General features: G+C 44.6%; 1 protein-coding gene across 1 annotated transcript; it reads right to left on the minus strand.

Annotated features, from left to right (window-relative positions):
* Nucleotides 1-2,041: 2,041 nt before the first annotated feature.
* Nucleotides 2,042-2,808, minus strand: MELLADRAFT_39098 (uncharacterized protein; the record flags this gene model as incomplete). The annotated part of the gene is made up of 3 exons (XM_007415257.1): nt 2,042-2,217; nt 2,284-2,374; nt 2,470-2,808. The coding sequence occupies 3 exons, from the start codon at nt 2,806-2,808 to the stop codon at nt 2,042-2,044; spliced, it is 606 nt and encodes a 201-aa protein (XP_007415319.1).
* Between the last annotated feature and the right edge of the window lie 7,587 nt (nt 2,809-10,395).

The raw sequence follows: 10,395 nt of genomic DNA on the forward strand, positions 1-10,395 counted from the left end.
TGTGGTGGTGATGTATGTTGACCGTTGAGAGATTCTCATCTCACTGCTCACCCTACATTCAAACCTTGAGGAATAAACCTAAAAGAGTCCCCTTCCGGAATCGATACCCACACTAGGTTCATGATGGTCATTAAGGTTTTTGACTGCTGTGCTAGGCACTCAGAGCAACGAAACAAAATTGCATACATGATGATGCATCTTCAGCTCACTATGAGACATGATAGAGTGAGGAAAGGCACTGAATGTCCAATCTTCTCGCTTTGGCACTCTCGTTAGCCCAACACGCACCGATCGGTGCACAATCCTGCCAAAACATCATTTACTTCGTTTGCACAGCTGCAAATGGACGCGTAAATCACTCTTTGAAAGAATGTCGTGCGTCTGCAACATCGCGTCTCATCTGTCACATTATAATTGCACTGTCTTGTCTCCTGAAGACGTCATCCCAAAACAGATTGCTCACTCTCCAAAATCACCTTTGCGTCGGTAGCTATTGGGGTATGCCTCAGTCTAGTATAGACATCATGACTTGTACTCGACTTTGCGGAACCTTGCAACATGCTCATGTAGTATTACAGAATACCAGGGACCGACTGCATCGCTTCTGCGTTTGTGGCTGGATATGATACTCACACACAAACTTTCAGTATCAAGTTCTGAGGGGTCACGAAAAATAGAGATGTTGTACGGTTTTGGGTAAATCACCCCAACTTAAGAGCGGATTTAACCTAATGACACGACAAGTAGACAGGATATGCATCGATCCACAAAAACAAATTGAACAAACTTGCACAAAACGAAATACAGACAATTTACAGAGCGATTTGAAGAGAGAGAAAAGAGCGTTTGTAAAAAAGACAGATTGCAATAAGGTACTGATAGACAAAAGAACGGCTAAAAGAGGAAAAAAAACCCAAAGAAATGAAAGCAGCAGTAAAAACACAAATCGGAGTCCTTTATCTATTTAAACTCTAAGAACGATAATACTCCGTCATATTGACTTGGGCGTAGAAATGATTCAGAAAATGTGAAACCGTTAAAGGACATCCTGCTATCGACTTGGTTCAATGCATGGTGTTTTGCCACCCTTGATCAGGAGTATCTAGGTTGTAACTCCTACCTTCGATGTCAGAACCCTCTTCATTCACGTAAGTTCCAGATGGACGTATGTTTTCATAAGACTCGTTCTCTCCGTATTGAGAAAGTGATGATTGCATGTTGGTCGAACGGTTAGGAGGCCCGTTGGCGGGCCCTGCGCTCATAGGGCCATCGGAAGATGTACCACGGTTTTCATAAGGTTGAGATAACACTAACGGTTCCAAGAAGCTCGCGGCGTTGGGGTGACCGGCGTTGCTGACGGCTGTGGTTGGTCTGAGAGCGCCCCCACTTGAAGGAATAGCTTGCCACTGCCCATGACCCAAGATAGAGTTATCAGGTGACTGACGATGAAACGGCGCTCCAGTGCTGATGTTGGGATAAGGAATTCCTGCTACACTCCCGTTGTTTAACGCAAATGATGTATTTCCTCTTCCCTGGATCGATGCAGATGTGAGCGATGGAGAAGGCTGGAACAAGCCTCGAGGGTTCGAAGGATTCCAATCAGACAAGACATCCGTTGATGATCCGACACTGCCACCATTTGGACCCATGTTAGAGCCGACGCTGTGATATTCTGAAGGTCGACTATGACCCCCCGTTTGCCACTGAACCCTAGGAGACGCATTGGAATTGTTGTTTGCTAGTCTTTGCATCGGAGAGTCGGAGCTTGCGCGTGCAGACTTGTCGGAAATGGACAAAGCTTGATTGGTAGAAGAAGGGTTTACGGACATTGAACTGTTTGATTGGGGTGACGAGGATAACGGATGTGAAAGACCATAAGAGGCTTGGGGGCGACGGTTTATCGACGAGTTCGTACCATAAGGATACATGGGCGCATGGGAAGAAGCCACATGATGAGTCGTTGGTGAGCCTCTAGGTCCCGTGTCAAGGGTTGAGATGAGTGATCCTTGCATGTTTTGGGGTCCAGATCCATAAGCACCCGTCATACCTGAGGGCGCACCAGGCATGAGTGCACCATAACGCTGTAAGAGATATACACATCATACGTAAGCATAAATGCGCTGCATGTCCATAAGCGGAACAGCAAAATGGGGCTTACTAAACAGTTTTGAATGTAGGTTTCGCCAGCAGACTCGGTGACCATGGGCTGGAGCTTGGCTAGAGCAAAGAACGATTCAAAGGGTTGGTAATGTTCAAGATGATGTGTGTTCAAGCGCTACGTACGTGTTGCAAAAGTATACGCTTTGTGATCACTATCTTTAGGTGCCACAATCAGCATCACTTCACATCCTGTCAGGACCGATATCTCATTCGCCTGTTTGTTTAACAAGGTGCACGGAAGGCGAGTAGTGTTAACAAATGCGTAGACAGAAACTATCACGAAGAAGCATGAAGATAAACAAGATTGACCTTTTTAAAAATACCGTTCTTGCGCTTGCCAAAGGTTATATTCCTTCTGCTCTTGTCTTGGATGTACTCAATCTTGATTTGACGTCGCGGCTGGGTTGATTTGCTTCTTCCTTTACGCCGTTTAGAGCCAGAACCATTTACTTCGCCGTCTTCGTCATCTGACTCGGTGGAAAGCTCAGCCAGTTCCTCGGCAGTCTGTGGTACAAGGGTGCCTCCGAGATCGGAAGCGGTGAGCGCCGGTGTAGATTCTTGTTCAACCGACGGTTGAACGGAATTGCTAGGAAGCGGCTTTTTCGTGCGAGAAGAAGATGAGTTGAGAGTACCTGATGCGGAGTCCATTATACCAAATAGGCGATTGTGCGATTGAAAGTTACTTGAAAATTATACGAAAGAAGTGGACAAAAGACCCGGTTGGGTTTGGTTGCAATCTGTCAATGTCAAGTAATTCTTCAAACCTCCTTTCAGAAGTATGAAAGAGTATGAATCCTTGTTCAAATCAAATAAGTGATGTTTATGAAGAGGACGCTTCCGGAAAGAAACAAATAGAAAACAGAAACAGGGACGACAGTTCAAGAGTAAAAGACGTGTGGCTGTGCGTTTAGATAGTTCCGACTCGAGATACGACACCAGGAAGCGCGCCAATGTATTTGAATTGGCTATATCCAGGTTTGGATTATGAATGCAGAGAGGGGCACTGATGTCGAGGAAGTAAAACGGAATGAGAGATGCGGACAAATGCAGAGACTAATCAGCCCAGTTAATCGGAATGGGAACACATGAGGTCGATTTGAGGTGGGTTTGATTGAATTGTTTCCTCAGTCTCAAGTTGTGAGCCGCGGCTCACCGCGACGAACTCCAGCACAGAGGGAAGCACATGCGAACAATTACTAGGTAACTCGTACCCCGCCAGCCACCATCCGGTATAGCTGGAAGGGACTATCCCGAAAGGGAACGCCTTTGGACTTGCGACACACCAGTTAGTCTCCAAAAGGCCATACACTAAAGTTGATTGTCTCATGGATTCCCAAAAAACTCATCGCGAGGAAATACTAGCGTTCACGACTCGTCGAAAGGAGCGAATCCTGAGAATTGATACTCAGACCCCTTGTTTACGGCCACTGCTAAGACCCTGGCGAATTTCTATTCACCTTCTCGTCAGTCTTGCTCTTCTCATACATTCAGCAAAGGGAGCACGACGAGAACGGGTATCCGCTCTTGATGACCTGCGATACTTTGAATGTACGAAGGTGTCCGTTCCAACACGTCGCTTGAGACCCAATGATCCACACTACAGCTCGTAAATTCATTGTGATAGATCGTTGCTCGACTGCCTTCAGACAGGGACCAATAAAAAAGTCACTCCTGTCTAATCAAACGAAAGGGCCGCAGGCCGACGCTGTGGTGTGAGGTCCGGTGGCTTAAGCACACTTCGCCTTCGAAGTTGGTCAGCTCAATACAGCTTGACCATATAGGCTATGATGGCCAGTGCGAAAACTTATATGAGTTAATACAGTGGAGTAATATAGACTTCTCCCTCAAACTCGAGTGGTGGAGGCCTGGGCATGAAGGGAAGCGATGGTCACAAGCTGTGACGTGTTACTGGCTAGCGAGACCTAGTGAGACAACTACATGAGGCTGCGACAACTGTTTGCAGTATATGATGTACGATGGAGTGGAAGACTAACCCCGAAACCTGAAGAGTGGATTTCAATTTTCCGCTCATCCATCCTCACGCGCTCACTATGAAGACCATAAAAACTATCCATAAAAGGTTCCAGGCAACTTCCAAATGGTGATTTGGTTCATCAACCCTCATCAACCGCATCAACGTCAGAAGTAAGTTTTCAAATCTTCACACACAAGCTGAATTTGAGATTATAAGCGTAGTACCAATTGTTAATTTGTTGTTGCCTTTCAATCTGAAAACTTTTGCTGTCAAATCATGATACAGTTGTTTCAAGAAAAAATGTTGTTCTCCTTGTTTTTTTTTGTATTAATTATTTCAAAGGTGCACTAAAAATTAATGATGTAGACTCTACATAAGAGCTGTAATCAACTTTGTCAAGGGTGCAAAGGCCAAAGATCACAATCATTGCTTCCTTTGAGTCCGCAATGCACAACCTTGGTGCCTTTTCAAGGATCAAGGTTACAGTCAAGCTAGATTAGCTTGGCCAGTTGAGAATTTATTTTTTTATTTTTACACGTATACAGGTAAACATATAAGCATAGCCTTCAAACACGGCAGGCTGTTTAGCCTTCCGCGTCAGTCTGCCACTCATTCACCCACCACCACATCCTTCCTCACATTGTTCTCAATCACTTTCACATATCCCGTCGATTCTCTTCTGCGACGGGGTTTGTCTTGTACAGTGCCCAAGTCAAGATCATTACACTGACCAAATTTTGATCTGGACAATCCATCAAATCCATCAACACTGAACTCTTCACTGCAATATCAAAAGGATTTCACTATTTAACGCCCGCAAAAAAAAAACCCGAAGCCCCTTTTTGAAAATGACAGGGGGCTGTACGTTTTCCACAGCCCCTTTGCAAAACTTTTTCAAACTTTTTCAAAACTTTTTCAAACTTTTTGAAACCTCTGTTTGAACTTTCCGAGTTCGAGTTCGACTTCGTTCAAACTTTTTGTGATTTTGTGTTGTGCGTGTGCGTGTGTAAATATCTCACTTTGTATGTTTTCATGTATGTAATTTCAAACTGACAGCCAGAACAAAGAGAAATCAGAGAACACTAGACTAAGATAAGTGAGAGTGACCGATTTCCAACAGCTAGTTATGTTATGTATTACTCCATGTATGAGTAAGCAGAGAGAGCAGAAAAAGAGGGAAAACAAGAGGGAAAACAATGTATTACTTCATGTATGTAGCGAGCAGAGAACATATAGAAAGAGAAACAGGGAAAACAAGAGGGAACAACAAAGGTATCGATTTCATTCAAAGCGGGGGAAGGAAATCATCATATTGTCAGAGATTCGACCCACTTATTCAGCTGTGGTTGGTGTTTGCTAATCCACTGAGGTATCTCGGTGGTTTCGAGCATAGCTGAATTCTTGGGGTAGCCATACACTTCCGGGAAAGGAACCGATTTAACAGCCGTGATGCCCAGACTAACAAAGTGTTCGCCATTTACAAAGGCAATCACAATAGGTAGTGGATCGTTATCGTTAGGAGGCGTGCAATAAGGAAAGAAGGTGTAGCAGTTGATGGTTTTAGGGTTCAAAAGTATCACTGGGCGCTCATAAGTGCTTGCAATTACGTAACCCATGAGTGGCATTCGTAACCAGTACTCTTGGGTGCATTCAGCTTCTTGATTATCCAGCCGGACAAGTAGGTCATCCACTACTTCATCAGCAAAAGTTTTGGTCCGGCGAGTTTTGATTGAAGGGGTCGAAATCAGCTGTCTGTGAATATCTTGATTACTCGAGAGTTCTTTCAATAACTGATTCCGAACCGTGAGATAACTTTTTTTCATAGGTAAACCCAGGGATGAGGCTATAGCATCATATCCGCAATTCCCAAAAGACAGTGGATTGAAGATTGAACATATGTATGGAACAGTAAACAGCGGTAGCTGCTTTAAGATGCTCTGCTCAAAGGTACGCTGGAGAGTATGTAAGCCAATTGATTGTGATTGGTGAACGTCTGATGTTGGTAGGTCTTCTGAGTTTGAAGGTTTGGCAGATGTTCCAAACGAGTTGTCTTCCAGTGGAAACACCACAACGCCAAACTCGCGACTAGCTTCCAAAGTGGCCTTGACGTTGGTGTCCTTTCGATCCAATTTCATATCTTCGGCAATCAAGCATAAACTGAGTTCGGGTATAAGGACACGTTGGATCAAGTAGTCAACTGAGAGAGGCTCCAGTAGTTGCACCTTGAGCAAAGGTTCGGGTTCGGAAGTCTTAATGAGCTGATTAAGGGAGCTGGTGATTATTTCGAGGCCCTTATAGCCATAACTGGACAAAAGAGCAATCCATTTAGTCTTTCTAAAGTTTCAATTAGATAAGATGTGAAAACTGCTTACTACCCCGGTTGCTCGACGTGAAATCCATCAAACTGCTTTGCAAAACTCAAGGATCGATTGCCGTGCAGGGCCCACTGCTTCTTGGCCTCTTCCAGGTAGGAAGAGGCTTCTTCACCCTTGATGATTTCACTTAAAATGCCCAGAAACTTCTTGATTCGACTGGTGAAGTGTCATAAAGAGTCAGGTAAGAAAGACTTTTATTACTGATTGTGTAAACACTTACTTATGTAAACCATCAAAATCGATTTCGGTCGGCCAACCCTTGCTTATGCCAGAAGGTATAAGCTCACGCTCAGCCTCATGGAGATGGCAGAATTCAGCGTATTGGCCAAACTGGAACCAAAACAAGAGTCTACACATGTCAGATCAAATTGTAGTATTATAAAGGTGTAAAATATAAGATCAAAGACATACATGAAGCGACTTGACATTGGCCATAGCCATCAGTTGTTCTTTCATATGTAGAAGACGTTTAGATGGCTCTTTCGGAAGCGGATCATCACAGAATGGACACAGAGATAGATTGTGATTGATGGACAATTGGGAAACTTGACTAGCATCCGAATCGGTATCAGAAGAACCTGAGTGATTTGATTCGGAATATGATTCTGAAGTAGTATCAGTTTGAGTTTCATTTGTCAACACCGGATTGTTGACTTTGATGACTGAAAGATTGAGCTGAATATCGGCCTGATCGGTCTTTACATCCACAGCCAATCGATTCGGACAGGTGTTTATTTGGTGACCGGGAGTTTTGCAATGGCTGCATTTCTTCACCCGCACCACATTAGCAGGCCTTTTAACATTTGTAGACGCCTTGGTAGCGAGTTTTTTAGCCTCCTTAGCCGCCTCCTTACCCTTTTGGGTTTCTTCGGCCTCAAAATCTGAAATCCATCGGCCCTGCTGACCCACGTGCAACTTTTGGGTTTTGTGTTTCGGTTTCTCAGTAGATGGAGAGGTTTGAGACATTTCAACTTTTCGTTTCTGGCTGTTGGAAGGTCGGCCACGATTATTAACTTTGACTTCGGCCGATAAGATGGGTACAAGAGAGTATCTTCCAGTTTCCAATCGGGAAATGTCTTCATACAATCTTTGGAGAGTGTGTTCAGGTAGCTCTGAAAGTAAAGCAAATTTGGATTGAGCGGCCACCTTAAGCGCGTTGTGAGTTTCGGGTGCGATGTCCATGGCGAGTTTCCACTGGTCATGACAGAGATTTGGCGATAAGTAGTCAGTTTCGTCTCTAGCCTTTCCGATATCGTGAGAGCACGGAAGCCCCCAAGCCCCACGAAAGGTTCCTGTACAAGGCCTATTGAGTGATTGAGGTAATAGATCATATTGGCTCTTCATTTTCGTGATTGCAAAGTGAGAAACTACACCCGAAACATTCTTGAAAAAAGGTGGAAGGCCTTGAAGGGTTTTTGTCATCTCAATACCCGTGGACACCTTGATTTCGCTGATCTGTTGATCGCCGGCTTGCTTGAAAGCATTGAAACAAGTCACAAAATCATTATTGCGGCCTTCGAGAAACTGTTTGAGTCGGAAGTGGCTGCCCTCAACTCGTGAAGTAGAAGAGTTACCGAAGTGGTGATTTTTGGAAGTGAAGAGGGAAACGAATTTTTCGGTCCTATTGAGCCATGTACGTTTAAGGTAATCAAAAATTTGGTGCTTCTGTGCGATATCGGTGACTTTCTTGAGGTTCGAATCATAGTCTTCTTGTGTCGAAGAAGCTATAAAGGAGACCCAAATCTTTAAGAACTCTTTCCAGTCATGATCACTGAACTTCTTCTTGCAGTTTTTGGCGATATTGTGGTTGATGTGCCATACGCACAACAGGTGACCGGAATCAGGAAATACGGTATTGATAGCATTGAAAAGGGCGGGCTCGGCATCGGTTACAAAGGTTTGTGGTAAACGGATTGGGACGCCTTCTTCCGTCAAATCAAAAACAACACTTTTCAATTGATTCATAGCCCATTCGTAATTCATTTCAGTTTCTTCATGCAAGAAACACAAAGCCACGGTGAAAGACTTATGTGTATTGGTTGTACCGACTATATGTAGAAGTGGAAGATTAAACCGATTTGTCTTGTAAGTACAATCTAAGCCAAGAACAGTAGGAAATCTTCGAGCTAAGCGAATGGCATCTGGGCTGGCGAAGAAAAGGTTTTGGAGAGCTCCATTGGGTGCGGTGAGAGTTCGGAATGCCCAGTTGTGACCCGATATCAAGTCAAAGAGCCCCTGAATAGGTGTTCTACCATTCAACCATCGATCCCTATGTCGAGCACGGATGTTGTGGATGTCACGCAAGAGCGGTTCACAACCAGGTTCGACAGCGAGTAAAGATCGGATCTGACGAGCACGACATCCAGCAGCATAAAGTAAGTTGATTTCTGCTTCCATCTCGGGTGTAAATCGACGATAGACGGCCAGGTCGTGAGGTTTTTCAAACGGAGGGTGATTATGTACAAGTTTGGTGGGGCTTTTGCTGTCCTGATGCACAAACCATCGGTTTGATTTTCCTCGGTAATTGAGTGAGATTTCAAAGCCACAGTTGGTCTTCTTTGTAGAAGTCGAGCGCTCCTTAGCTACAGATGGAACGACGTGACCAAGTGAACATCGGAGGTAGATTCGAAGGGTTCGCTCATGTTTGGTTTTATGGCTCTTTGTGGCCAAGGCATATCCTTGATGTCGTGCAACAGCCTTCAGGTACATGAGACCGTTGGCCATCTCGAAAAACTGTTTGCCAACTTTAGGTGACTCCAGTAATCGTATTGGTGCAGCCCCTAGTAAATAACCACCACATCATCAGCTATCAATTGGGAAAACTCTACAAATCAAACAATGAGATACGCACCAATTGGTGGCCAGTCTTCATCTCGCTCTTTGAGAAATTCTTCTACAACACCATCTTCGTCTTCAACAACACCATCGAGATTTGGATTGTTTGTATCGGTTGTAGAAGTTGTGTTTTGAGTTGGTTGAGTTGAAGAAGACAACGTAATAGGATCAGGAGTTGTGTCAATTTTGTTGGTTAAACTCGATTGTGTATTTATGATAGCAGATGTGGTGGTTAGGTCAGTTGAAGTTGAAGACGCGTTGGTTGACGTCGTGGGAATGGAAATCACAGTCGGAGTCGTGGTTATGTTGGTTGATCTGGTGTTTGATGTTACGGGAATGGAAATAGGAGTAGTCGATGTGGTGGGAATAGACAAACCTGGAGGTTCCATAGTAGTGGGTATCAATGAGGGATGTGGTGGTAAAGGGAAAGATGTCAAGTGCGGTATCGGATGGTTCATATAGAACGGATGAAACGGATATTGGGGAGCATTGAATGAAAACTGCTGAGATGATGGTGAACTACTAGGAATCGGAAAGTGAGGAGGGTACAAGTGAGATGAAACACTTTGAGGATTTCCATTCATCAGATGGAATGGATTAAGAGGTGGTGGATTGTAAGTTGGATAGAAAACGGGTGGTGGATACAAGTATGGTGGTATTGGCTGTTGTATGCATGGTGTGGGAATAGGGTGATCTTGGTTTATCGCCGGTTGTTGTGGTGTTATTTGTGGAGTGGGAATAGGGTGATCTTGGGGTATTGCCGGTTGTTGTGGTGTTATTTGGGTGGGCAGTTGTGTGGGGGCCATTATATGGTTTGCGTGACTTGTTTGTTGAATCACAAACTGTGATTGTAGATGGAGGAGGCTTTGGGGTTGTGGCTGGGGTTCTCAAGGTTTGAGTCCGTGATACAGACGGGCCATTGGCCCTCGGTAGAGTATCCTTACGGGAACTTCTTCGTTGTGCGTTGTGCTTCATGACCCGATCCCCCTCTTGCTCTGGGCTTGGGGGGCGGAAGCTCTTTTTGCAGCCCTGCTATGTGGATTCATAGCC

Source organism: Melampsora larici-populina, assembly GCF_000204055.1.
Source record: "Melampsora larici-populina 98AG31 unplaced genomic scaffold MELLAscaffold_49, whole genome shotgun sequence".
In the NCBI taxonomy this organism is placed as follows: Eukaryota; Fungi; Basidiomycota; class Pucciniomycetes; order Pucciniales; family Melampsoraceae; genus Melampsora; species Melampsora laricis-populina.